At 48.3% G+C, this 25,527-nt stretch overlaps 9 protein-coding genes across 9 annotated transcripts; 4 read left to right on the forward strand and 5 right to left on the reverse strand.

Moving 5' to 3' along the window:
* The first annotated feature begins 466 nt into the window (after window positions 1–466).
* ASPGLDRAFT_52556 (FAD-dependent oxidoreductase) lies at window positions 467–2,027 on the forward strand. Its single transcript, XM_022547784.1, has one exon. It carries the CDS (start codon window positions 610–612, stop codon window positions 1,888–1,890), a length of 1,281 nt encoding a protein of 426 aa, XP_022396208.1. The 5' UTR covers window positions 467–609; the 3' UTR covers window positions 1,891–2,027.
* Window positions 2,028–3,570: 1,543 nt separating this feature from the next.
* Window positions 3,571–4,571, reverse strand: ASPGLDRAFT_1040188 (uncharacterized protein). The gene is made up of 5 exons (XM_022539457.1): window positions 4,417–4,571; window positions 4,328–4,361; window positions 4,225–4,243; window positions 4,110–4,164; window positions 3,571–4,046 (listed from the first exon to the last, which is right to left on the reverse strand). Exons 1-5 carry the CDS (start codon window positions 4,479–4,481, stop codon window positions 3,623–3,625), a joined length of 597 nt encoding a protein of 198 aa, XP_022396209.1. The 5' UTR covers window positions 4,482–4,571; the 3' UTR covers window positions 3,571–3,622.
* Window positions 4,482–4,898, reverse strand: ASPGLDRAFT_39830 (uncharacterized protein; the record flags this gene model as incomplete). The annotated part of the gene is made up of 3 exons (XM_022545134.1): window positions 4,482–4,594; window positions 4,657–4,699; window positions 4,761–4,898. 3 exons carry the CDS (start codon window positions 4,896–4,898, stop codon window positions 4,482–4,484), a joined length of 294 nt encoding a protein of 97 aa, XP_022396210.1.
* Window positions 4,899–6,127: 1,229 nt separating this feature from the next.
* Window positions 6,128–7,704, forward strand: ASPGLDRAFT_180762 (uncharacterized protein). The gene is made up of 5 exons (XM_022542975.1): window positions 6,128–6,338; window positions 6,398–6,524; window positions 6,586–6,709; window positions 6,757–7,217; window positions 7,270–7,704. Exons 1-5 carry the CDS (start codon window positions 6,171–6,173, stop codon window positions 7,608–7,610), a joined length of 1,221 nt encoding a protein of 406 aa, XP_022396211.1. The 5' UTR covers window positions 6,128–6,170; the 3' UTR covers window positions 7,611–7,704.
* A 3,787-nt stretch (window positions 7,705–11,491) lies between these two features.
* On the reverse strand, window positions 11,492–13,111 carry ASPGLDRAFT_1040257 (Ras family protein). The gene is made up of 4 exons (XM_022539458.1): window positions 12,795–13,111; window positions 12,476–12,590; window positions 12,136–12,411; window positions 11,492–12,077 (listed from the first exon to the last, which is right to left on the reverse strand). The coding sequence occupies exons 1-4, from the start codon at window positions 12,804–12,806 to the stop codon at window positions 11,842–11,844; spliced, it is 639 nt and encodes a 212-aa protein (XP_022396212.1). The 5' UTR covers window positions 12,807–13,111; the 3' UTR covers window positions 11,492–11,841.
* Window positions 13,112–16,136: 3,025 nt separating this feature from the next.
* On the reverse strand, window positions 16,137–17,505 carry ASPGLDRAFT_52562 (oxidoreductase, short chain dehydrogenase/reductase family). The gene is made up of 5 exons (XM_022547785.1): window positions 16,941–17,505; window positions 16,568–16,877; window positions 16,462–16,517; window positions 16,297–16,405; window positions 16,137–16,246 (listed from the first exon to the last, which is right to left on the reverse strand). Exons 1-5 carry the CDS (start codon window positions 17,243–17,245, stop codon window positions 16,214–16,216), a joined length of 813 nt encoding a protein of 270 aa, XP_022396213.1. The 5' UTR covers window positions 17,246–17,505; the 3' UTR covers window positions 16,137–16,213.
* Window positions 17,506–17,641: 136 nt separating this feature from the next.
* On the forward strand, window positions 17,642–18,862 carry ASPGLDRAFT_85785 (uncharacterized protein). Its single transcript, XM_022550348.1, has 2 exons — window positions 17,642–17,685; window positions 17,735–18,862. Exon 2 carries the CDS (start codon window positions 18,087–18,089, stop codon window positions 18,690–18,692), a length of 606 nt encoding a protein of 201 aa, XP_022396214.1. The 5' UTR covers window positions 17,642–17,685; window positions 17,735–18,086; the 3' UTR covers window positions 18,693–18,862.
* A 905-nt stretch (window positions 18,863–19,767) lies between these two features.
* ASPGLDRAFT_52564 (uncharacterized protein) lies at window positions 19,768–21,871 on the forward strand. Its single transcript, XM_022547786.1, has 2 exons — window positions 19,768–20,103; window positions 20,171–21,871. Exons 1-2 carry the CDS (start codon window positions 19,878–19,880, stop codon window positions 21,466–21,468), a joined length of 1,524 nt encoding a protein of 507 aa, XP_022396215.1. The 5' UTR covers window positions 19,768–19,877; the 3' UTR covers window positions 21,469–21,871.
* A 1,601-nt stretch (window positions 21,872–23,472) lies between these two features.
* Window positions 23,473–24,502, reverse strand: ASPGLDRAFT_1040611 (uncharacterized protein). The gene is made up of 3 exons (XM_022539459.1): window positions 24,091–24,502; window positions 23,771–23,946; window positions 23,473–23,714 (listed from the first exon to the last, which is right to left on the reverse strand). The coding sequence occupies exons 1-2, from the start codon at window positions 24,368–24,370 to the stop codon at window positions 23,804–23,806; spliced, it is 423 nt and encodes a 140-aa protein (XP_022396216.1). The 5' UTR covers window positions 24,371–24,502; the 3' UTR covers window positions 23,473–23,714; window positions 23,771–23,803.
* Between the last annotated feature and the right edge of the window lie 1,025 nt (window positions 24,503–25,527).

The raw sequence follows: 25,527 nt of genomic DNA on the forward strand, positions 1-25,527 counted from the left end.
GGATGATTGATGTATATACCCGCCAAATAGTCTGTCCATCACCATAATCTTAGTCTCTTATAATACAGAATAAACAAGTCTACTATACCTTAGAGGGGTACCCATTTGAAAGCCAGTTGGTCTAATCAAATATTCAATTCCTGTAAATTATTATTGGCCTAGCAGCATAGGGTGAAGCTGTATATTGAAGAAATACGCGTTTTCTTCAGAATAGCCAAGGAGACAGGAAGTACTATAACTAACTAACATCTAACTAGTTAACTATAGTATGATTAGTAACATGCGATCAAGTCTCCTGTAATAAACTACATATTAAGTTTATAACTTGGCCAATATGTCCATATTCGATGTCAATGTCAGGCTGTGCCGGAGATACCCTCGGATCCGGACACCTCGGATCCGGACTAGCCGGCCCCAGCTCACCTCATCGGAAATGCATACAGACAGACTGTGCGGACTTGACGGCCCCTGGAGGCGATGCAGGAAATTAATAATGGTGATGGAAGTATCGTATGAGGCCGTGTCCGAGTCCGAGACAAAGGGACACATGGTGTATAAGTGTTTAGAGTCCCGTCGTGATTCAACCCATCATCACCATCACAAGCATAAATGTCGCTCATCTCAAGCATCCAAGCGATCCTGACGGGCAACTGCCCTTTCAAGAAAGTCAAGCCAGTCCGCGTTGAGAATGTCGCCATCATCGGAGCCGGCCTTTCGGGTCTGACTCTCGCCCTCGCCCTTCACCAGCAGTCGATTCCATGCACCATCTACGAGGCCCGCTCCGCTCCGCTGAACATTGGCGGAGCCATCATGCTCTCCCCCAATGCGCTGCGCATCTTCGACCTGCTTGGCGTGTACGAGCGCATCCGCTACGAGGGCTACGACTTTGACAAACTCTACTTCCGCTCGCCAGCCGACCAGCCCTTTGACGAGTACGAGTTTGGCGGCGAGGAAAAATACGCATACCGGGGCATGCGCATCTACCGACACGTCCTCATCCGCGAACTCTCCGCCATGGTTGCCGAGGCCAACATCCCCATCCACTACGACAAGAAGTTTGTCCGCGTCGTGTCCGAGACCGAGACCGATGTCACCTGGGAGTTCGACGACGGCATCAATACCACCGCCACCTGTCTTGTCGGCGCGGACGGCATCCATTCCAAGGTCCGCAAGTACATGTACCCCGAGCTCGAGCCGAAATTCACCAATGCCATGGGTGTGACGGCTGCGGTGCCCACAAAGCAGCTGCACGTGCCCGAGGAATACGACCTGCCCGTGACGATCATGAACAGGCAGCACGGAGCGTTTGTCATTGCGCCCCAGCAACAGGATGGCTCGGAGGTGCTGATCGGTCGTCAGAAGCGGGCACCCGAGTTGGACCGCGAGGGATGGAACCAGCTGATGAACGACAAGGAGTGGTGCATCGACTTTTTACGCCAGGGCACCAGCGACTTCCCGGAGATTGTGCAGCGGGCTGTGTCGGAGATCTCGCCGGAAAAGATCAACCTGTGGCCGTTCTATGTTGTTCCCAAGCTGGAAAAGTGGAGCTCTACCCACGGCCGGGTGGTGATCCTGGGTGATGCGGCACATGCAATCCCCCCTTCGGCCGGACAGGGTATAAACCAGGCCTTTGAAGACGTGTACACCTACGCTCTGATTGTGGCCAAGTGCGACAAGGACTTTCTCGAGAAGGCGCTGAAGAGCTGGCAGCAAGGACGCCAGGAACGGGTGGACAAAGTGCTAGTGTTGAACGCGCAGATTGACAAGCGCCGGATGCCCAAGCCGGCTGGCCAGGAAGATGCAGAGGATGACAAGCCGTTTGAGCTGGAGTGGTTGTACAAGCCTGACTTTAATGAGATGGTGGACGAGTGGCTTCGCAAGGACGCTTAATAATAGTATTTTCTGATATTCTGCTATATTTCTTGTCTTTGTCATTTCTCGGAGATTTATTACCATGTCATGATTTAATTTGCAGCCGACTGGAAGAATGGGTATAAATATAGTTTCTAACTTTGCTTTCTTATCACTTTTATTTCCATGTGCAGACTTGAATCTGAAACATTGCAGAGTCAGTATCTGCAGTGTAGGACAATGAAACTAAGACTTCCTTTTTGCAGTGTATGCAGGACTGGAATGTTGAATTTCTACTTGAATGACATTGAAGTTTTGGCTGATGATAAAAGGTGACTTTTATTTAGCTGAGTATGGTAGTTTGCCAGGATGTGTGTCTTGCCATTTGATATTCGACTGGTTATAATGGCTACCTGAGAGCCTGTTATTGATCCTGCTATGAGGTCGAACAGGCAGCGGTCAGGACCAACATCTCCGAGTCGTACCTGCTATATGCCCTATTAGAAGCAACTTTGTGTAAACTTAGGGTAACTGAAAAACTGGTTATGCTAGAGTCAGGAACTCATGGAAATATTTTGTAGTAGGCTTCCTATTATATTGTCACGGTGCCAGCCCGCCCAGCCCAACCCGCTAACATGTCTACCTCCGTACATCTCGCAGAGTTCAGTGGCAACGAATCAAAACCACCCGGTTTCGACAGTTGACTCATTATGCCAATAAATCGAGTTTTCCTCCCATAGAGCCTACGGATCAAGCTGAATTACAGTGTTGTCACAGGCTCAACTAGGATAATGGAACTTCTTCTCATAAGTTCTACCTAGGTAGCTATCGACGAGAATAATCGACATGAGGAAGGAAGAAAGAAGGCATCACCGCAATCGTCGACAAGGCTAATGATAAGGAAAACCGTCGCACCGAATGAGCGACCACCGTTCATAAGGCCAGCATGTACGCACATTTAGATATAAAAGCACTCAAGCACCCTTGTACGCGTATATAGAGAAGAATATCATCCTAATCCATCATATATAGCCTCGTGCAGTCCGGATAACCGACTCCCCGACTTCCCCGAAACCCACTTCAGATATCTCCCAGTGCCGATGCCGATCCTGTTGCAGCTCGAAGAGCTGCGTCTTGTCTATGTACCTATAGATAGCCTGACCTGTAGCTGACCCTGTCCGTCAATTCCTAATGTATTCTGTTTGCCTGTAGAACCCGACCCTGCACCCTGACATTATGTAGCTCCTCCCCTTAGGAGTTGACGCTATTGAAATGTCTGCTGCCCCACGCCCGCAATTCCTGCCAAATAGCCTGGAAGAATTGCTGAACATGCAGTGAACCACCATGCTGAATAGTTTCAACACTGCCGCCTTACTTACGAGTATATTGAGGGTGTTGAGGCCACTATTACTGAAGCGGAAGAGCAAGCCAATCAGGTTTGCCTGAAGCTTCAAGCCTCTGAACTGGAGGTGAATCATCTGAAGGAAGAACTCTCTGCCTTGCACCTCAAAGCATGAGAAAACCCAAGCCCGAGACCAAGGAATTCTTGAATACCAGAAGGAACAACTGCAGGAATTGCAGCAGAAATATTTTGAAGCTTTGAAGGGAAAGGATGAAGACTCGCGCTTGTCAATCCCTGTGATGGCTCAACGCTGCGTCAATGACTGATATAAACAAACAACACCAACACACCAAACAAAACTGTACAAGAAATCAAGGCAAGCACAGGCAGGAGCCCTGTTGCACAATGACTATAAAGCCCCTTAATCATCTAGATAAATAGATTTCCTTTTTTTCTTCTTCTCTTCAGATTCAATATTCTCATTGATGGGCTCTCGCTCATGGGCGGAGATGAGAGTGTTGAAGTTGTGGCTATTCTTGGATGAGAACACCTTGCCTCGGGATTTCGTGTTCGAGTACTCATTGCTGGATATGTTCGTGCGGAACCACCGAAACTGGGCATGATATCCGGAGCACAGACGATGAATAGCGAAACGAAGCATTCGTGCGATGCCCATCCCAGGGTGGTCACCAGGGTGTTGATATCTGTTATGGAGTAGTGGGCGCGAAGGGCGGCGCAGATCATGATGAAGATGCTGGAACAGAATAGGGCAACCAGGATCATCTTTTGGATGATGGGGATTCGAGCCACAACGATTAGGGGAATGGGGACACACATGACCGCAAGGTCCGTTCTATTGTGGTACAGTTAGAGTGAGGATCTGAGTTGGATTGGGCCAGGGTGCATCGGTGCATACATGATGCTGAGTACTTCGATGACGATGTAGTTCAATGGACGGATTGTGCAGTTGTCTGCGAGGTGGAGTTAGTCCATTAAACTGGGATGAGGTGAATTCTCCAATGTGAGCTTACCTCCGGCATAGGGCTTGACCTGTCAATTCTTGTGAATGGGCCGGCACATAGCAAGGTCAAATATCAGTGATGTGAGGAACGTGCAGACGCAGAGTGCTCCTACCATCAGGGACAGACGATGTTGCCAGAGGCCCATTCTATGCGGATCAGCAAACACACTCCAATACAGGATGGGCCTTTTGTATGTCTTACGTGAGTCGAGTGTACAGAAACACCAGGACGCCCTCGAACACCCAGACTGCTAGGATGTACGCCATCTAGGCGACAAAGCCGCAAACGGAGCCGATCTTGTACGATTGCGGCTCGCTGTCGGGGATTTGCAGCGCAGTCTCCGTGGTGAGACCGATATTAGAGTCGTATACATCTGTTTCTGGATGGAACTGTTGGTAATCATCGCCATTAAGTATATTGCGAGTCAGAATTCAATCCTACCTGTGCAAAGGTAGAGCATGACGGTCATCAGAGTCCACAATGCCTGATGGTTCTGCGTCAGCAGGCTTCTAGGCTCGAGACAGACTCGAGCAAGAAAAACCCACAAGACCCAGGATCAAGAGCAAATCGTCCCAGTACATGCCTTCATTATCGAAGAAGCATCGCGTATAAATCCGGATGCCGGCGACAACGATTCCAATGGCCCATTCCACGAAAAGCTCCGCGGTAAGATTGTAGCCCATGCTTGGAAAATCCCACAAAGCAGTCGTGTATATAGTCAGACCGCGATGGCAGGTTCAATTCTAAAACACGCCAAGACCTTTTCTAGAACGGTGGATATGGTCCAGGAGCAAAGAACCTTTAAAAGACAAGCTGTGGGTTCTGCAGGAGACCCCTGGCTCACAGCCACAGCAGCCTCTGAGGTCTTAGAGCAGTAAAATCGAGGGCAGCTGCTGAGAACCTCTATATTCCAACGACAGCGATGAATTCCTGATCAGCCAGCACGGGTCATGAAATCCTGATACCGGACAAGGGCAAAATCTCGGCTAATGGCTCAAATATGAGGAGACGGAGTCTGAGACGGCGCCCAATTATCTTCGTGCTCCGGGTGTGATGCATCTTTTCTCTTCTCGCTCATGATTTCCGACTGGGCCATTGGACAGGATTCGACACTTTCTGTACATGCAAAGGTTGGGCCCAAAGGAACCGTTGACGGCTCGGTGTGGAGAAAGAGTCGATGAACTTACATGATCGAAATATTTAGTGCTCATGGCCCATTGATACGCTGATAGGCCAACAGCAGGACATCCCCTGTCTCCTTGCCGCAGCTTCCGACAACGCCCCATAATGGTGGACGAAGGATGAAATCGCCGAGCATGGAGTATGGCAATGCTCGGGACTCATTATGCCTCCAACATCCGGCAGGCATTAACCGGAATGTGGTAATGATGGACCGGAACGGCGGCCATCTTATCACAGTGGAGCAAACTGGCTCCTTGACAAACCGGAGGGTTCCGTAGGACGCGTATTAACGGACCTGTCGTTTATCGTCAATGGATGGAGGAGGAAATAAGGATGGGTCCAACCACGGGCGGAAAGACAGCGCTCGATCCCAGGAGGCTTAGCTTCAACGCCGTCGTCTGGGTAATGCCGATCTGCCTCGCGATGTCCCCTTCGACTTCGCTAGTCAATTTATGATATGTGTCCCGATCAATAATGCGTCTGGCTCAGGAAAGGTGATCGTCGCACGCCGTTCGCTTATTCGAACTCAAATGACGGAATAGGAAGCTCGACAGTGATCCTGGTTCTTGTCCATCTTCCACCGGCTCATGAACTGACGGAGCAGCATGAGGCGTGATAGACCCACTGACAATGACAGCCGTGGGGTGTTTGACAGGCCGTAGCCGCTCTAACCGATATTTATGGAGGGAGACTCCCCGAAGAAATCCTTGTTCGCCCTAACCCCAGTTCCCTGTGAGAATCACCCTTCCATTGTTATAATCCATTGGAGAACCATGGACAAACAGCAGATCCAGAGTCTTTGGACCAGCGCCCAGAACTCCCTGGAGGGCTTCCAGAAGACCAAATCAGAGACCTCCCGGAGAGAAGCTCTGGCCAAGCTCACCAAGCTTCAACGAGCACTAGAGCAGCCCAAGGATGCCATCCTGAAGCTGTCGTACCAGGTGAGCCGCTAACGCTACCGATCAGTATAATGGGCCAAACAATCTGATAGCTATTTTAGCCAATGGTCTTCATGGCCCTCAAGGTAGCCCACGACATGAAGGTCTTCCCAGTGCTAGCAAATGCGACATCGCCCGTCTCAGCGAAGCAATTGGCAGCCGCCAAGCCAGCTAATCCTCTACTCATTGGTGCGTTTCTCCCTCGTTTGATGGTGAATATCGATATTATTGCTAATATGGAGTTTTCCAGAGCGAATCATGCGCCTCCTGGTGTCCTTTGACATTGTCGAAGAGCCCGAGCCGGGCACCTACCTCCCCACTGCCATTGCCAAGGAGATGGTGAACCGACCATCTATCGGGACAGTGGAATCTTTGTAAGGAGATCAAAGCCATCAATCTCGACGTGTCTGACATGCTATAGGTTCTGCGAATTCCTCCCCATAATGCAAAAGACCCCTGAATACCTCGAAGCTACAAACTACCAGAACCCCGAAGACCCGTTATGTTCGCCCCTCCAGTTCACCCACAATGTTCAGCAGGACGGTTTCTCCTGGCTGTGTGAGCATCCGGATGCCCTCATCCGGTTCAACAATTTCATGGAGGGTCAGCGTGCCAACCGCCTCCACTGGGGTGACTGGTTCCCCATGCAGGAGCAGATCCTCGCGGGTGTCGACAAGAACCCGGAGCGGGTGCTCCTGGTCGATATCGGTGGTGGTCGCGGCCATGATTTAATGCTGTTCCAGAAACGGTTTCCGGATGCTCCAGGCAAGCTGGTGCTGGAAGACCTTCCTTCGGTGATTGATGAGGCTACTCCAGAACTGGACGCTTGTGGCATTCAAGGCGTCAAGTACGACTTCTTCAAGGAGCCTAACCCGGTCAAGGGTGAGTGAATTCGGCTGTTTGTTTCTGTTTATAGCTAACCTGTTATGAATAGGCGCTCGTGTTTATTACTTCAAATTTGTCTTCCACGACTGGTCAGATGAGAAGGCCCGCGTTCTCCTGAACTATGTCATCGAAGCCATGGAGGCTGGGTACTCCAAGCTGGTAATCGAAGAGTACATCCTCCCAGACAGGAATGCTCAATTCCTCCACGGGACGACAGACATGGCGGTGATGATGTTCTGTTCGGGACTGGAGCGCACCCGCCAACAGTGGAAGAATCTCCTGGAGTCTGTGGGACTCCAGCCCACTTTCTGGACGCGCGAGGGCGATGGCCTGGGGATTATTGAGTCGGTGCTGCCGGCTGCCAACGGAACCAACGGGGCGGCTCACTAGATTAGGTAGATGCTAAGATGATAGTTCTCATGCTGGATGAAGGCATTCAACCTTAATGAGAATGTAATGGAACCCATGACCCTATTCGAAATGCAAATTGTGGGACACTCTTCTAGTTCATTGGACAGGTTGATGATACGGCCAGTCACCTTCCGACACAAGATACAGTTGTTGTTGTATTCACACCTCGACCCCTAGCCTTAGGCGATATGCAGGCTACCACAACTAGGACGGCATTATACAGTCGTTAGCGAATTCGCCTTCACCGGCAAACATACGTAGCTTGTTTTCGGCCCCACTGCCACGATGTTAGTACGGATAGTTTATTGAGCTGCCGGCTTTAATTGAGGGCTGCTGTAACTTTCTCGTATGTATGAAAGAAAGAAATACACTGAAATAATTACACCACATGTACTGTCACGGGGCATGGACGCTCTCTAGTCGTATAGCATGTTTGCTTACTTTGACCTGTTTGGGGTAGGGCATTCACTAAGCCATGAACGCTCGCTAGCTGTATAGCATGTTTGATTGCTCTGTCCTGTTTGGAGTAGGGCAACAACCCCTCGCACACACACTAGATAGTCTGTCGCCGGCAGGCCCTGCCTGTTTCCTTTCTCTCCTCATGTTAGAATTTCGTCAGATAATCTACCAATAGATTCATATTGCTCGAGACCGTCACACTGCTCTCCACTCATTCAACGCCAAAATAATGGCTAGGAGTTCCTTTTCATGAATCTCATAATTTTGCTCTGCAGAGGTCATTGATCTCAAAAAGATAGGCCACTGGATGCCACAGTCCGTCCTCGGGGCTTAGTTGGGAAAGGATGGCTGCCACGACGTTGTCTGAGGCGTCTGTCTCCAACTGAGTCGGCAGTTCTGGATGATAGTGCGCCAGAACTGGCGCGGTCGCTAAGCTCTGTTTCAGTTTCTGGAAAAATTTCTTGCACTCTGGCATCCAGAGGAATGGGACTTTTTTTGCCAGTTGATTTAATAGCTTGGCGATCCGGCTGTAGCCATAAATGAATCAATGGTAGAAGTTGTAAAATCCCAAGAAAGACTGTATCCCTTTTACTGTATTTGGTTGGTTCCATCTGAGTACTGCAGCTGCCTTGTCAGGATCCACCTCTACTCCTTCTGTGGTGATGATAAAACCGAGATACTTGGTCTTGGTGACATGGAACCCGCACTTGTGGAGACTGGCTTTTAGACCTGCGGCTCTCAACCGGGTCAGGACTGCTTTTACATATAGTTCATGCTCTGCTTCATTCACACTGTAGATGAGGAGGTCGTCCATCAATGCAGTGATGTACTCATCCAGCATGTCCATGAATATATATCATTTACCAGTCGCTGGAAAGCCACTGGCCCATTTGTTAGTCTGAAGGGCATCACCTTGTATTTGTATGAGCCATAGCGAGTCCGAAAAGTGGTGTACTCCTCAGAGTCAGGGTGCATGTGAATGCGGTGGAATCCTTGTCTGATGTCCAACTTGGTGAACATTTTTGCATGGGAGACTCGCTCCAGAACTTCATCAATTAGGGGTATAGGGTACTGGTCCTTGCAAGTAATTGAGTTCAACTTTCTGTAATCAACCACAGAATTGGAGACCTTCACCAGGCTTCTTTGCCATCAGGATGGGTGAAGCGTAGGGAGACTTTGTGACGGCTCAACGACCAGACAAACATTGCCAACATGCCAAAAGATGCCATACAAGCAATATGGACAAACAAGGGCTCAAGCCGCATCGCACAAAGGCTTATATAGAGACTGCACTCGCCAGATAGATTTCCTCTCCTTTTTCCTTCCCAGATTCGATATTCTCGTTGATGGCTACAATAGTCAAGATAGGAATTCAGTTCGTTATTATCTTCTATTCCGAGCCCGTGACAGACTTGCTGGGTATGATGAAGCCTTTGTTCAAGTTGTCAATGATGTATTCTCGAGCCGCTTCTAGTTCCTCAGTAGACATCTTGTATAATGGGCTATACCCTACAGTCTTTGAGGGATCTTCATTGAGCTCCAACTGGTGATTGACGTCTCGTGGTAGTGGTAGCTTGTCAGATGCTGTCTTGCTGAAGACATCAGCAAACTCCTTATGTTGGTCTGGCAGTTTCTGGCAGATGGTTTCCAACTCCTCATCCTGCTCTAGCTTCCCCCTTTCATCCACTATCTTGTCAATATCTGCTAATATTGTCACAAAGATCTCTGAGTTGCCCTTGCAGAGATGCCATTTGAAACCCACTCCACCAATCATAGCAATGTCAATTTTTGCAGTGGCTCCTTTCCTTTTCTGACATTTCCTCTATGCTTGTTCCCTTGCTTCTTCCTGCTGTACTGCCGGGTCCTCCTCTGGCCTCAGGGAGAATGCTGGGTCTATCATTTGTTGCTCTATTTGCTTCGATGACCATTCATTGTCTCGGCTGAAGGCTCGGTGATTGCACCTCTTGATGTCCTCTTGTGCAAGCAATTTATCCCTTCAGTCTGCATCTTGCTGGTGGTTGGCACTCACTCAACCCTGCTGGCGTAGTATGGTCTTCAGTAACGTCCACACTGGTTGGTTTGCTGCTTCCTTCCAAGGAGGCAGTTCATCTGGCCACAACAGCCGGTTGCTGGCGCAGTCAGGTAAGACTTGGTTCTCTGCTATCCACTTCTTTCCCAGAATGACGTCGTGTTTACCCAAATCTGCAATCAGCATGGGGGTTAGTATTTCATCTGATGTGCAGCCAGATGGTGATAGATGAATGCCCCAGTTTAATGGTAGAGTGACAAGTGTATACCAGTCTTCCATATGGCCTTTCCCTGGCGGAATAATAAGGGGAGGAAGGATAGATCCATCCGCAGATATACACTCCAAAATCGTGATTAAACCCCGTGAAAATGAGGAAGGAAGAGTCTCTTTTGCTCAGGAAACTGGGTGAATACCTTCTCTGCACGCCCCTGCCCCTCTAGGAACCCATTTTCATCAGAATTGTAGACATCTGTCACAGGCTGCGCCTGTCGCATAAGCGATATGTCTAGTTGGGCGGAGAGGCTATTAGGTGGAGAGGATATCGGAGGAACCATGAAGGAACCCCTTTCAGGCGTCGACGGAGGCATTGATAATCAACATCAAATTCACGCGCAATATCACTTATTTTAAGATTCTGAGCGTGTCTATACGCGACAACAGCATCTTGAATTCGATCCTCAGTTTGTATGCATGCTTTAGGCATAGTGGTGATTGGTAAATGATGATTTAAAAGAGGTAGTCGCGTTTGGATGAAATTTGTTAATTGCGGTGATATTTTCATACTGGTGTCGCCCCCAAGCATGGATAAGTGGTTGGCGGGCGACGCCGCATGTAACTATTACATATTTGACATATTGCTGTGACAGCGAGAGGTTCATGCATGTCACCAAACAGCGGTGTGATGGACCTAGATCTTTTTCGGAAGTCGGGCGAATCCAAGTGACAGCAGGATTCATTTGCATAGCAGGGTAAAATTGTACAGAGTAAACACTTGTCCATTCACACAGGTTGATGGCTTGCATTTTCCAAAAGTTGAGCGTTGGCTGCGATTGAAATCACTAAGATAGTAAAAAAGCACCAGAAATAAGAACAACGCTGTATTTTCCTGGCCTCCAACGGCCCTGTAAACAGGTAAACATTACCTGGAGTATATCCATAATGCAATGGTTGACATTGGGGGAATATGTATGACAAGCGGACCAAACAAAATGCATCAGAAAAGGAAATAGTAATAGAGAATAATAATAAGTAATATCGGCAGAAATATCAGATGTACGTTAACAAGTCCAGTAAATATCAGAGGCCGGCAAAAATAACCAAATCGGGGTCTGAAACTCGAGGTAAACTGTATCTGAAGTGACACGCTCACCTTTTCGTTTGCCCATTAACAAAAAGTAACATCAACAACCTTTCCAAAAAACCAACAAAACAAAGGGGGAATCGAACAATCATGGAGACGATGGCGGCATTATACGGGAGTAAGCAGACATCATCTGGTGGCAGGCCTCGTAGGTTATTAAAATCACGTCACGGACGCATTGACAAATTGCAAGCTGAAGCTCGCAAGGCGGCACAGAGGTTGATACCGAGTCAACTTTTTTTTTGGGGGGTCTTTTTTTCTTTTGTTTTATCCCTTGGGTTGTTCGTTTCGACTCGAGATGGTGGCGTTTTTCGTGCCGAGCGTCTTGCGTCCGCCATTCAAAAAGTCCAACGCCAATTCCATTACATAATAATGCATTTTCCGCAGCAGCCAGCGCTTTCACCTGGCTCGCTCACGTCCATCTTGCCTTCAGGGGCGCGCGAACCGAATGCGCCCGATCCGGAGGGGTTTGACATCTCTTTGTTGTACCGGCGGATCTCACGGACAAGGTCGTAGAAGGCGTTCTCGACGTTGATGCGCGACTTTGCTGATGTTTCGATGAATTTGCAGCCGAATTGATGAGCCAATTCCTCACCCTCTGTAAAGCAACCGAGATTAGTATTGGTCGCGAATCGCGATTAACGAAAGAAACGAACCTTCTTGCGAGACGGCACGCTCCTTCTCCAAATCGCACTTGTTGGCGACCACAATAATGGGGAAGTAGTCCTTGTCCTTGACACGCAGGATTTGTTGTTGGAAGGTCATGATTTCTTCGAAGGATTGGCGCGATGTGATGGAGTAGATCAACAGGAAGCCTTCGCCGGTTCGCATGTACTGTTCACGCATTGCCGAGTATTCCTCCTGACCAGCAGTATCCAGGACGTCCAACAAAGCGACCTCATCGTCGACGACACACTGCTTGCGGTACGAATCTGTCGAGTGGAAGAATTGTATGAGTTACACGATCGACAGGATCACAGACGCGACGTCGCCCACCTTCAATTGTCGGATCATATTCATCAACAAAGTGACTCTGAATCAATTGAATCGTGAGGCATGACTTTCCGACACCACCACCTCCGACAACAACCAATTTGTACTCTCTGAGGAACTACAGGCGATAGGAATATGGTAAGCTTTTTACTTCTTATTTAAAAGAGCGATGAATAGAAAAGGCGCAACATGATTGGATCGAAGCGCAAAGATAGGAGAGGAGTGAAAAGCAACAACGTAGCCGGATAACCAGCAAAGGGAGAAGGGACCAGAAGAAAAAAAAAAAAAAAAAGAAAAGAAAAAGAAAAAGAAAGAAACTTACCTTGGAGGCCATTGCGAAAGACTGTCGTTAAGCGCACGTATTAAAAAAGTAAAAGGGAAAGAGAGAAAAAGGAAGGAGAGGAAGAAGAAAACGGAAGTTGAAGCTATCCCAATTGAAGCGGGTCGAGGAAAGCAACACAATTTTCTCTTGCAGAAGGGAGAGAGAGCGAGACTGAGAAAGGGGAATCGGTCGCTCAGAGGTCAGGACCCAGTTCGTCGGAAGGGTTTCGCGCAACGAGAGAGCTCAGTCCACAGCAACAGCGGGTCTAGTAGTAACTAGACCAAGCTTAATGAGGGAGACGGGGGAAGAAGTTATCAGGGGGGGGCGGAGGCCGGTTCGGAATCGCTTCTACCCTAAGACGGGATTGTCAATATGAAGTGTTCTTTTCTTCCTATTTTTGTAGGTTCATAAAGAAACACGACACGGGGTAATAATAATGGGAAAAAGACGGAAGGAATAAGGGGAAAAGAGAGAGAGACTGAGAAGAGGAGGTGGGGAGGGAATAATCGGCTAGAGCCAGAGGTTCAAGCGAGAGGAGAGCGTACCTTGGTTGGCGATGGTTGGTCGAATATCCACGAATTCACGGCGAAAGGACAGAGAATTAGTCCAGTATCAATCACTTTTATGCTGAGCAACAGAGAAATTCAAGAGGAATAATGCGGATTAGCGATGGAGGAGATGGAGAAGAGGGAGAATTCGAGGCTGGCCGGAGGAAAGGGGCGCTGGGCGGTGGCAGTATGCGACTGGCGGTGGAGATAACACAATAACACACTCGCCATATAAAGGCAATCGCTACGGCTACTACTACTACTACTACGGAGTAAATGCTGAAGATGAGCAAACCTGCAGTGTCTATCCCCGTGTCTATCCTCCATTGTCCCGGTGGGTTGATTTTCTTCTCATCCCATGTCATTTGTTAGTCTCCGATGCACGATGTATGATCTAGCCCACCGTGACAGCCAACTAATCTTCTCAGAGCATTCGAGATTCTCGTTAGTGCCGGCTTAACGACACTCCTCTAGCAAATCCCCGAAACTGAGTCAGGACGGAAGCAGATATCAGTCTACGCCGCTCGGTGGACAAACGGTTTTCGGAATCTACCCCAGCCACTCGTCGTTTGGAGAATCTCTTCCCTGCGGTGAGCTGCAGCGAGACTTGGGGCTCTCAGAATCAGCGGAGTGCGCCGGACTCGAGTCTGCATCACACCATGAATCAACCATCCGACTGAATAGATGATTACAGTGTACCCCGTCCTCTGAGCGCTACGTACACTATTATATTGCCACAGTTGAGGGCACGATACAAAGAACACGGAGATACATCGCCTCCATCTAACAATCAACCCACAAGGTCCACGGTCAAGGTCAATCACTTTCTTTGTCCGGAATGTCGACGTTGAATGGATATCCGCTTCAAGAAATCTCATTCCCAACATAGATGCAGCAGAGCCTTTGACAGTCGTATCCGCCTTGGCATCCACAAACTATCGATACCATCGTCGACTATCAGTTTGATCTTTATCATGCCTTTGTGTGGACCGCTACATCTTACTGTTCTGGAGCTCAAATCGAAGACGTGCCACTGTTTTTTTTTTTTTTTTTTTGTGTTGCCGCTTGAATCGCGATTTGCGGATTAGGTAATTGGCTAATCTCCACGCATCAATCGTCGGGTTTGATTTGATTATTTGTTTACCCTGGGATTCGCTCACAGATCGAGTCTGTGTCTGTTTCAATCGGAAGTGAAAGTGAACCTGCATGGGCTGGGATGTTCTTCACGCTAATCCACGGCAGACCGCACCTTGCATGGGTTGCATCATTGTACATAGTGCATCAGGGCCATTCAGGGCTGTTTGATTACTCCGTACAAAGTACGGATGATGATGATGATGATGATGATGATGATGATGTCTTCTATTTTACAGAGCATTTTCCAGTCTATACGAAGTACGGAATAGGGCACTCGGTACGGCATCTACTCGACATTCGACTAAGCGACGTTTTTATGCCCCAGAAATAGCTAGACCAGATAGCCTACCCACTGGTACGCGTGCAGGGCACTGAAATTGCACCCGTACAGAGCACATCAATGCTCGATAACCATGGCCCGAGATGTCCATCCCAATTCGGATCGCTTGGCGTGGACATGCCAAGTCGTATTACTCCGTCTGACTATTGCTATACATACATAATTGTTTTGATATTATCCGGCAAGACCTTACAGACAATTTCATAACTAACCATGGCATGACACTCATGGTTAATGGTAATAATGATATGCTCCGAGCACAGGCCAATACTGAGTACGTCATTTTTTAATGAACATCTTTGCATTCTCAGATAAATGATATCATAATTTATACCGGCCAATGGTTGATTCAGTCGCAGCTTCATAGTTTCTACGCCTTAACTCAGGGACAGGGACAGGGACGGCAGGTTCACCATCTCCGTCTCCGTCTCGATCTCACTCAATTAAACATGCATGTAGTATCCAAGACAAACATTACCCCATACGTTCTCATCTTATCAGATATCCCAGCAGCGACATATCCACGCTTGTACGACTCAAGGGAGACTGGACACTCGCCGGACAAGTAAATCCGCCATCCCATTTCTGGTAAATGCCCACTGACCCATACCCTGATTGGCCGCCTGCAGGTGATCCGCTGGAGTCAACGGTCCAATCACTGTTTTAGTCTTTAGTGTTGTTTTTAGCGTAAACTTTGTTTGACTATCCATCGTACTACGGAGTTCTTCTATCCTTGTACAAGTATATAGTACTTCATACAAAACCTTTGTAAGTATACTTGTACAGAAGGAACCTATGAAACGTGCAGTATGTGCAATTCTATCCCCGACCACTATCCCTCGATATCAACAAAAGAAACAAGTCAATTCCATTATCACTAATCACACCCGATACCGATATGGAAGACCCACTGATTCAGGGGCCATAGTGGCCGGCCTTAGTGGGTCCTCTCGGATTCCAGAATTCCTGTCTTGCCCCCCTTTTTTTCGACTTTACCCGTTTAGGCGGATAATATCCGGGGCTGGGATGGCATGTGAAATACATAGTTGGGTTAATATTGGAATAAGGGCTAAGGGAGGGCTAGATGGATTTTGTGGTAAGGAGTAATATGGGTTTGTTGCCGAGGGGGGTTAGTGTGGGATTGTTATATGTATGAGTCCGGAAAGGGAATTGGGATTTTTGATTGGGATTGATGGTTGGGTTGGTTTAATGCCACACTTGTTGCGGCGATGTTTGCGTGGGTCGTGGATACGCTAACTAGGTCGAGTGCTTAGAGCAGTTCGATACAGCTCTCTTGCATATTTACGCTGATGATAGCAGGTATGCAATCGTTCTCGTGTTCATGATATTGAATTCTTTATATATTCGTAGTATGTACTTGTTCTATTTAATGTTTAACCCCTTTTATGCACAGCAGTGGGAGATGCCTGTCCACAGTTAGCTTCATTTGATCTTCATTCCTTCGCGCAGAACTCACCTGGTGGCTCGGGAAGACCAATGTATCGGCAATCACGACATTCTCCCGACGTCCAGCAGAAAACACAATGATCTCGGCAATGTCATCCGGGGTGAGTGGCTCACAATTCCTATAGCATGTCAACTTCTTTTCTCAACACATAAGTATATTGGGATGGTGGCGTACTCATAAACCGAATCAGCCTTCTGCTTGTCACCATAGAACCGCACAACGGAGAATTCCTAGGGAACGGTCAGCTTTATCTTTACCTGCAGGAATATGCCATGCTCACCGTCTCCACTTGACCGGGGTCAATTCCGATAATACGAATTCTCGTCGCGATAAGCTCCTTTCTAAGCGCATCCGTGAAAGACTTGACGGCAGCCTTGGTGGCACAGTAGATGCTGCCACCGGGGTACGCCTCACGACCAGCAATGCTTCCAATATTGATAATGTCTCCGCGGCCACCATCTTCTCTCTTCTTGAAAATGGGCAGCACCGCCTGGGTCATGTTGATTAAACCGGTGACGTTGGTGCTGAGCATAGTGTCGATGTCTTGAGGGTCGATATCCGGAGCTTTGGCGACGCCCTTGACCAAGCCACTGCTTTCGTCAGCATTCCGTTTCACAATATCCTACCAGAGCAGGTAACTAAGAAGAACTCACGCATTGTTAACCAAAATATCAATATCCTGAAACTCCGCCGGAAGACCCGACACAAAGCCCTTCACCTCCTCCGGGTTGCTAACATCCAACTTCACCGGCAACACCTTAACACCCTCACCAACCTCCTCCTTAATCTCCTGAGCAAGCTGGTTCAGCGAATCAATGCGACGAGCCGTCACAACAATCTTCAAGTTCTTAGGCGAAGTCCGCGCGAATTCTTTCGCAGTGCTTTTACCAATTCCCGCCGAAGCACCGGTCACAACGACCGTCTTGCCTTCGAGGCGCTTTGCCATTGCGGATGCCATTGTGCGTTTGGGAATGTTTTGCTGGATTGTAACGTGGAACGGGTTCGTCCGGAGAGACGGAGAGAATGCGGAGAGGGGTTTGGGAGACGAAGTGAGCCGGCGTAGGAATCCTATTGATCTGGTATACGCTCGGAGGCGGTTCATAAAGGATTTTCGCAGAGAAAAGGGAATCCGCCGGGAAAGGGACCGTAGATAAATAAGAAGCTCGAAGAAGGATGGAGAATTGTGGCTGCGATTGCGAATACTTGAGGCCGAATGCATGTGTGCGGGGAAGCGGATATCGTAGAGGGGCCCGTCGGCTGAAGGTTTTCCCGATCGGACTTGGGGCCGTTCATTCTCTTTCAACTCTGCGACGACATCTGATCTTGGTTGCGGTTATATAGACAACTATATACAAGTATATATAGCTTGGTCTGTTTATTTATATAGTTCTGGAAATGGTGAGTTGCGCGAAAAAGACCGATGAATATCTCGCTAACTGTTCCTTAGGGCCGAGGAGCGCGGCGTTGCCTAGTATGGTATGCTTAGTATGGCAACATACGGACCTCAAGCGTCATGATATATACGCCTTTATATCTGCCTGAATTGTATGACTTAATGGACTTAATCAATGATGACGGCTTCATAACCAGCTCGATGCCTCGTACATCAGGCATGAAATGCTTATAGTTATAGCAAAAACACCACAGCTTTTCTGACTGCCATCCGTGATGAGGAAACCAAATGCAAAGACGCGCTTCGAGGTATTGGACGACATATATACCCTACTCCCTTCTGGTATTTAAAAAAGGGGCAGCGACCGATCTCACGACGGTCATTTTCAAGTCCGGCAAAACTTGCCATGCGTAAATGGCGAGCAGAGAACCAGGGAAGGATAATCAAGCAGAGGAAGAATCAGACACCGCAACAAGTTGAGATGGATGAGAATACGGCCCGGTTGGATATGAGAGATTACCGAGTGGAGCGCAAGGATGAGATCAAGGCTCGCCAGGCTCGCCAGGATGCTCGCACCCCAGATGAAGGAAAAGGCAAGCGGAATTGTCCAAGATACGGATGCAGAACTATCGAGAGACAAAGTTTTTCATCCCAAGAAGAAACGCCCAGTCCTTCGAAAATCGAGCGAGAAATACCAGAGGGCGTCGAGACAAGCGATCAAGACCTCCACGTTCGAAAGTCGACGCGCTATTTGTCGCGCTCTGAACCTGTACCTGCAGCTCTTATATACTACAGCTCCTATATACCGGACGTCCACGGCATTGCGTCTGACAGCGGCTACATCCTTGCAGCCGTCTCAGGTCCGGCACGATCCGCTAGGGATATAGCGATCCTGTGTTCCTATACTTGGGCGTTTAATGCCAAACAAACCAGTTTTGGTTTCTTATTGACCAGTTCAGCCACCAGTGAATATATACATGGCAAACAATGGCATTATAGGGCCAAGAACTAGAGGTAAACAAAGAACTACCTTACCCAGTTTGATTCTTCACAAGGATTCATCTATCTAAACATGCATGCCAAGGCATCATCAGGCTTTTCTTTGTTCTTATATATGTCATATATGATGACTTTCTTTCAATTCTGTGCCTAGAAGCTTGTTTTGAGCTTGTTGCCTACCCTATTAGTCACTGCCTATGGCTACTGTTTGTTTTCTGCTGTGAACCATAGGTATATGACCTCTTTGTGTGGTGAATACAGGCATCAGCTCTCGCTTAGGCTGAGGTATATAAAGGCCTCGGTTGCCTCGAGCTGGACTTCTTTCTTCTTATATCCATCCATGGAGGATTCCAACTTGGCGATACAGCTATTGTGTACATCCATCATTATCATCACCACCATCATCAATACATCGATAATAACCATCGCGGTTTATTTTATGCTGGCTATGGAGCGCAACTATAGCGTGAGTGGTCCCACAGACGACGCGTCTACATATCGACGTTCTCCATCGAAGACTAACAAGGAGTCAACGATACAGGCGACGGAGTTCGAGGAACTCCTCAGACCCTCCCAGTTTGACTGGGCTGATGAGTCTGAGGAGCTGGAGGGGGTGGAGGAAGCGGAGGAACAGAGTGAGGGGGGCGTTGGAGAGGGGGAGCTCGAGGAGACGATGGCCTCTTTCTACGATCTCGAGAGGCAGCCAAGCAATAGCTCTGGCGAGCGAGTCAACGAGGAGGACGAGTGGTCGGACTTCGACGACGCGATGGTCCCAGAGGCCACAGTGCCAGAACTGGACTACGAGGAGCTAAAAAGGGCCAGCATGCAGGAAGACGTCAACCAGGAGTTCGCCTTCCGACAGGGCTGGATGGAGGTCGCTAGTGAACCCATTCACCATTTTAACTGGCTTGGTTCCCCCAGATACGAATACTCCTCGACACCACCCGCCATCTCCTTGCTCTTTCTTTTCGCGGCCCCCAAGATCCCGGAACCAGGTGATGAATGGCGCCTCGACGCAATCATGCGCAGGGCCATGCGACACGTCGACCCCGTGGTGCTACACCCAGAGAATGGCCGCGAGGACTTCCGCCCGAGAGGCTCTGAGTTTGTTCGGTGGGCGACCGGGCGAGTCTTCAAATTCTACAGCCCTCACGGAAACTGGCAGACAGACCGTGATGATATCGCAGACGGCACCATCATGGACACTGGAAACGTCGATATGTACATAGGGAGTACCCTTAAGTTTGGTAATGGGTACGTCCGGGACCACACGATCAGGTCACGGGCTCAATGGGGGGGTGACTACCAGCGACTCTACGAAGAGAAATTCCCGGCCCCCAGCCAAACCCGATCGCCAAAGACGCCATACAAGCCTTCACGCCTAAGGCAATGCGTGTTTCCGGATGATCTCGAGGACTTGGATGGTAAGTTAATCACTTCCACCTTGGACGATATATCATGTTCGGGGGCTAAATGAAGAACGAAACACAGGTGTAGAATCTCGCATGACACCTAGAATTCAGAGACCCGCCTCCCGAATCCCACACATGAGGAGGGCATTCAGCCAAAGCTCACCCGATCTGCTCGCTGGGCTGCAGAGAGAAACCTCCGTCCACGGCTTCGAGTCTGGCTTGGATGCCATGATCGAAGATAGCAGCGAGTACAGTGAAGACAGTGAAGACAGTGATGGCAGTGATGATGAACACCTGGACATCGGCGAGATCGTCCAGCTCAGCTACCAAGAGTTCAAGGAAGCAGAGCTTCGGAGGACGGACATAATCGAACGGGTGGCAATTGCGCCTAGCCTGGAAACTATCCCTGAAGATTCTGAAGTCGCTTTTGAGAGTGAAAGAGACGAGGATATCATCAAGCAAGCACAGGATGACCTAGCCGACCAGTCGGTCGAGCAAGAACAAGGCGACCAGAACACTGTCACCGTCGAAGAAAACCGAGATATTACAAACGACCTGGCGGTCAAGCAGACCCAGGATGGCCAAGATGATCATTCTGATCAGGACCAAAACTGCCTGCAAATCAGCCAGCTGGGTGACTACGCTCAACACAATCAAACCGACGACACAATCAAGACCGTCGAAGGAGAACAGAACGGCCAAAATGGCCAAAACGATCAAACCGTCGGACAACCAGAAGACAACCAGGAAGACCAGCTGGGTCAAAACGGCCAAATTGAACAAGATATCGAGACCGTCGAACAGAATAGGAATGAAAAAGACCAAAAAAGTCAGATCGACAAGCTCAAATCAACCGATCCAAAGGATCAGAATAAAAAAGCTCACCAGCGCATCTCGTCCGGCACTCACGCAACGAGCGGACAATCCGGCAGCGAGACTACTTTCCAGATTTCGAACGAGCAACAAAATCAAGACACTAACGTTCAGGCAGTGGACAGCGAGCTTCAAACTCTTGTTACTGATCAAAAGAACAAGAAGTGGAAGAAGAGGGTCAGTCGCATCTCTCAAAAAGCGCGCAACGCGTTACGATCAAAACACGCCCAGTCACCAAAATCCGACTCTTCTAGCTCATTTGAGTCAATTTCTTCACCTACATCAAACTGCGATCCTGATCGACAATACATCTCCCTTTTCTACACCGAAACCCCTCAAGATGGGGACGAAAAGCTACACAAAACTTCCTCGACGAAGAAGCTCGCTACAAAGGCCAAGAGAGTCTTGAGCAAATCTTCCACGGAGAAAGATACGGTTACGCCGAAAAAGCAAAGGAGGATCTCTTTTTCAGACCTCTTTTACGAAGGAATCAGGGCCTTTTGAGTCTTATTCTGTGATGACTTGAGTCAACGTTATGTTGATCTTTCTACCACGAAAGTTACGAGTTACGAACTTACGCTACAAACGCTACATGATTATGATATTACGATGGGGATACATGCATATGGAGTATTATGGATGGGATACATATGGGTTATACGGACACAAAAATGGGTAGTTTTCTGCATATGGGACTTGCATAAAAAGCAATTCGAATTGGAACATGCATATGGTTCTGGGGGATCACATTTGGGGATTGGTCATGTACAATGTAGGGTTAGCGTTGTTGTTTATGGTTGCATGGGATAGGATTTGGATGTACGGCGCACATATTTGGGTCTGGATGACTGCTTCTATTACTCAAGGGCCGCCGAATCTAAGAATGGAATTGTGATACGACAGGCCAAATGTAAATCATGTCCTGACACCGACGCCCGTAATCTCTACTGCTTGTTCATGAATCGCATAAGTTTGAGTCCTGTTAAGCTCTCGCTTGGGTAGATCGTGATATCACCTGACTCGCATCCGGTGGTGTTTCCTTTTCTAGTCGATTTCTGACTCCAGTCCAACGTCTAACGTTTTCAACTCTCCACGTCATACCAGAAGCGGGATATTCGAAGCAGTACCCCGTCCTCCGTACCAGTATGCGAACCATGACTCAATTCGAGGCGAGTTTGGTCGATGATGAGAAGGTTCTTGGTTGCTTTCTGGCTGACGGCGCGAACTAGTCTTCCAGCCCCTGCAGAATACGAGGAGCCCAGAGCAGTCCGCCACCATCATCTATCTGGACTGTCAACTCGAATTCCAAAACTTGCACCAAGTCATGTTCAAACGCTTTGGCCTCGGCTCATGACTCGAGCAATAACCAGCCCTCCATACTATTACTCCGATAGCGCACTGGGGTATGGCACATGCGTCTGTGCCCTTGACCCGCAAGACAAGAAATCCCCTGCACTATTTCACTATTTATGCATTTGTTATGCAGCGTCGGGGTGACAGTCTAGTTAGTGCAGAGATCGCCATGGCTCGTGCTGCTAGCTCGCATACGCTTTCCACTGATCGGAAGGAGACTAACCGGAAACACACGGACGGAGTACCCCAGAGTCAAGACTTGCAATTGACGGAGTATCCCCTTTACGGAGCAAAAAATGCGGATCGGTGACTGTTGAGTGGTGGTGACGTTTTTCTTCAGCAGGATGCTTAGCTACGGGACTGACCGTAGTTGCTACCCCTGATGGGCAATTAATATAATAATTTGTATTAGACTGCATTGCAAAAGGTCCATGCGACAGGGAATTATTGCTAGCGCTACGCTGCTTTTGGAAAGGTCGATATTCGGATCTTTTATCTGATATGACTATACTCCATGGATAAACATTCTGGCCACCGAATAGCCGGCTACGACCATGACAATATGAATTATGACTGTTCTATCTACGGAACAGAAAATTACGATCCTGAGGACCCGGAGAAGTTTATTTTGCGCAAGCTTCTTAGCGAAGCGACGCGGGGTATCTGGAAGAATCGAGACCAAAATTGGGATTTTTATCACTTCTAATACGAGAAAGATCTCTTGATGAGCTGCTCTCTTGGTCGAGTTCACGATCTGACGCGCTGCGATGAACTTGTTCAATCGAGCAGGTGCCAATTCCTGGTCCCCGACAATACATAATGCGATTTCGATCCTTATCCCTGGGATTTGGATGCCAACCGACTTTGCGGGATTTGACATCGAGAGCTATGGGATGTACGGCATAAAGTACATACCCGGTACTCAAATCATCCATCCGGTCACAGGATTTGAGTTTCTCTCTGCTACGCTCTAGGATCCAGTGCTCTTACCATTTCCAGATCCCTGCTCGAGGAACAATAAGATTCGAGTACAAGAGTAGTCTGCATGAATTGGAATCCTGGACCAACAATCGATTTGCATAGGAAAAAGCAAGCATGCAAAGCACCAAAAAGCAATTCACAGATGCTGGTACACAGCGATATTCGGTACCAACCAAACCATGACCGATCCTTCAACTTGAACCTTGAGTCTCGATCGGGATCGTAATTCGAAATCCGAAGAATCTGTCTCTATGCGGCCAATCACGCGTCGATGCGAGGCAAAATGCAATTCTGGGCATACCAAGCCCGCAGTTCTATTCCAAGAAACACGATTTCCTCCATCTGCATATTTCGCTTTACTACAGAGGTGTGCGAGATAAGTCTCGCTCGGCGCTAGTAATTTTTTAGGCGCTTGGCTGTAATATACGGTCAAGGTAGATCTCATGGTAATTTATATGATAGATCACTCTACCTGGCTGTCCACTGAAGCCGCCGAGGAAGCCATCTATGTAGGATCATTTACCTCATCCTTAGTACGCCATATCCTAATTCCTCCACGTCGGTGGCTCAAAGCCACTGAGGTCTCATCTGTAAATATCACATTCTTCCAGTCTTCCAGGGTCCAGTCTTTATGGGCAAGACAGAAATCTAGACGCTTTTTTCTAATTTCATCAGTAAGACCTGGTTTCTTGGTAGGTTTGACACTATGAAGGCCGTGCTTCTTAAGGACTTTTAAAACAGAATGTGAAGAGATATTAGACTCAAAAGCAAGGAATTCAGAGGATTTCTCACATCCAATATGGTCTTTTTTAACAGAAGAAATAATAGACTCCTCAATTGATTGAGTAACTTCTTTAGGACGGCCAGAACGGGGTTCATCTTCCACATATTCAGTCAAAATCCGCTGGTCTATCTCTGGATTAAAGCCACGTTCCTTTGCCTTCTTGACCCAGCGCTTAATAGTCCAGCTAGACATGCCAGTGATGGCTTCAACACGCTGTATATCAAAGTCCTGGGCCATTAGAGCAACTGCTTGAACACGGACACCAACAGGATGATAAGACCCGCGCATTTTGACTGAATCTGTGGGTAAGGGGGCAGGTGGTAGGAAGATAGAGAGCAAGTGGCATCAATAATGGCCTATATGGTTTAAAAAAAAGCAATAAGATAGGCCATATGCAGTGTTGAGGGGGTTGCAGATGATGATAGCTACGTGTAATGGCGTGTACGGTGCTGACTAGTCTATTCCTAAAAGAGAATAGCGCCGAGCGAGACTTATCTCGCACACCTCTGTAGTGCACAGAAGTTACAATATTGGCACTGATTTTCAATTCTGGTACGCTCGGGGACGAGAACCACAAACTCCTCCGCATTTCCGCGAAAGTCTGTTTACTGGTACGGCCCTCGCCTCCTTGTTCATCATTGTTTTGTTTGGCATGTGGCGCAAATTTGAAGCTGGAAGCTGGACGCTGGTTTGCTTTGCTGCAGAAGTACTACTCCGTACAGGCTGCTCGACCCGTTTCCCGAAGGCTTATTGTGCAGAGACAAATTGTCATCTTCATTCGCATACGGAGTGCTCCAGAGTACCCGTAACGGCTGACACTGAGAAGGTTCAAGAAGAACTCTACTTGTACGGAGATATCGCGTATCTGAATTCAAAAAGATCGAATATGCTAATCCCGAATTCCCGGGTCTCCCCAATGCGCTGGTCATAATGCCTTGGCAGTATGATCGTCCCTATCGCGTCATTGGATGTAAAGAATGCAACTAATCGCCGAGGGTCGCTCGCAATAAGGCGATAGTAATGAAGAATATTGATCCTTAAGGGGTAATAATTGCTACTATCATTATTGCTATCAATGCGACTTCGGTGTCTCCTCGGGATGCCCGGAGCCCATTGTGCGGTGAAGTTCGTCGACGCCTTCCCAGACAAGCCGGGCACTAAGGGCCGAGGTCTCCATAATTCAGCCGTCTCTGTCAGTCAACATAATACATAACGCCCCTGTCAAGACCACGCTAACCCCACGAGGAAAGACTCCAAGACACTGGTGGCTGGCGTTCCATGGGTAATAATATGCCTGGACGACTCATGATGCTTGACACTAGCTGACAGACAGGCTATTGGGTTTTTAATATCCTCCATATTGGTGGTTTCCCCACTTAGTACGCCTTTTAACATTTAACGGTGGAGCCCGTAGATGCTCTCAATTCGTTATCTCACGAACAGGG

The sequence above is a fragment of the Aspergillus glaucus genome (genome assembly GCF_001890805.1).
Source record: "Aspergillus glaucus CBS 516.65 unplaced genomic scaffold ASPGLscaffold_30, whole genome shotgun sequence".
Lineage (NCBI taxonomy): Eukaryota > Fungi > Ascomycota > Eurotiomycetes > Eurotiales > Aspergillaceae > Aspergillus > Aspergillus glaucus.

Excerpts from the sequence above, each read along its gene's own strand:
- ASPGLDRAFT_1040611 (XM_022539459.1), bottom strand. The coding sequence starts at position 24,370 with ATGCGCGGGTCTTATCATCCTGTTGGTGTCCGTGTTCAAGCAGTTGCT. Across the intron at positions 23,947-24,090 it reads TAAAAAAGACCATATTGGAT|ATTTCTGTCTTGCCCATAAA; the intron begins GTGAGAAATCCT and ends AAAAGCGTCTAG.
- ASPGLDRAFT_1040257 (XM_022539458.1), bottom strand. Across the intron at positions 12,412-12,475 it reads ATATGATCCGACAATTGAAG|ATTCGTACCGCAAGCAGTGT; the intron begins GTGGGCGACGTC and ends TCCACTCGACAG. Across the intron at positions 12,078-12,135 it reads GCGTGCCGTCTCGCAAGAAG|AGGGTGAGGAATTGGCTCAT; the intron begins GTTCGTTTCTTT and ends GTTGCTTTACAG.
- ASPGLDRAFT_52562 (XM_022547785.1), bottom strand. The coding sequence starts at position 17,245 with ATGGCATCCGCAATGGCAAAGCGCCTCGAAGGCAAGACGGTCGTTGTG. Across the intron at positions 16,878-16,940 it reads GATATTTTGGTTAACAATGC|TGGCTTGGTCAAGGGCGTCG; the intron begins GTGAGTTCTTCT and ends TGACGAAAGCAG. Across the intron at positions 16,518-16,567 it reads ACCCCGGTCAAGTGGAGACG|GAATTCTCCGTTGTGCGGTT; the intron begins GTGAGCATGGCA and ends ACCGTTCCCTAG.
- ASPGLDRAFT_52564 (XM_022547786.1), top strand. The coding sequence starts at position 19,878 with ATGGACACTGGAAACGTCGATATGTACATAGGGAGTACCCTTAAGTTT. Across the intron at positions 20,104-20,170 it reads TGATCTCGAGGACTTGGATG|GTGTAGAATCTCGCATGACA; the intron begins GTAAGTTAATCA and ends AACGAAACACAG.
- ASPGLDRAFT_180762 (XM_022542975.1), top strand. The coding sequence starts at position 6,171 with ATGGACAAACAGCAGATCCAGAGTCTTTGGACCAGCGCCCAGAACTCC. Across the intron at positions 6,710-6,756 it reads ATCGGGACAGTGGAATCTTT|GTTCTGCGAATTCCTCCCCA; the intron begins GTAAGGAGATCA and ends GACATGCTATAG. Across the intron at positions 7,218-7,269 it reads GGAGCCTAACCCGGTCAAGG|GCGCTCGTGTTTATTACTTC; the intron begins GTGAGTGAATTC and ends TGTTATGAATAG.
- ASPGLDRAFT_52556 (XM_022547784.1), top strand. The coding sequence starts at position 610 with ATGTCGCTCATCTCAAGCATCCAAGCGATCCTGACGGGCAACTGCCCT.
- ASPGLDRAFT_1040188 (XM_022539457.1), bottom strand. The coding sequence starts at position 4,481 with ATGGCGTACATCCTAGCAGTCTGGGTGTTCGAGGGCGTCCTGGTGTTT. Across the intron at positions 4,362-4,416 it reads TTTCTGTACACTCGACTCAC|AATGGGCCTCTGGCAACATC; the intron begins GTAAGACATACA and ends TGATCCGCATAG. Across the intron at positions 4,047-4,109 it reads ATCGAAGTACTCAGCATCAT|AACGGACCTTGCGGTCATGT; the intron begins GTATGCACCGAT and ends GTACCACAATAG.
- ASPGLDRAFT_85785 (XM_022550348.1), top strand. The coding sequence starts at position 18,087 with ATGCGTAAATGGCGAGCAGAGAACCAGGGAAGGATAATCAAGCAGAGG.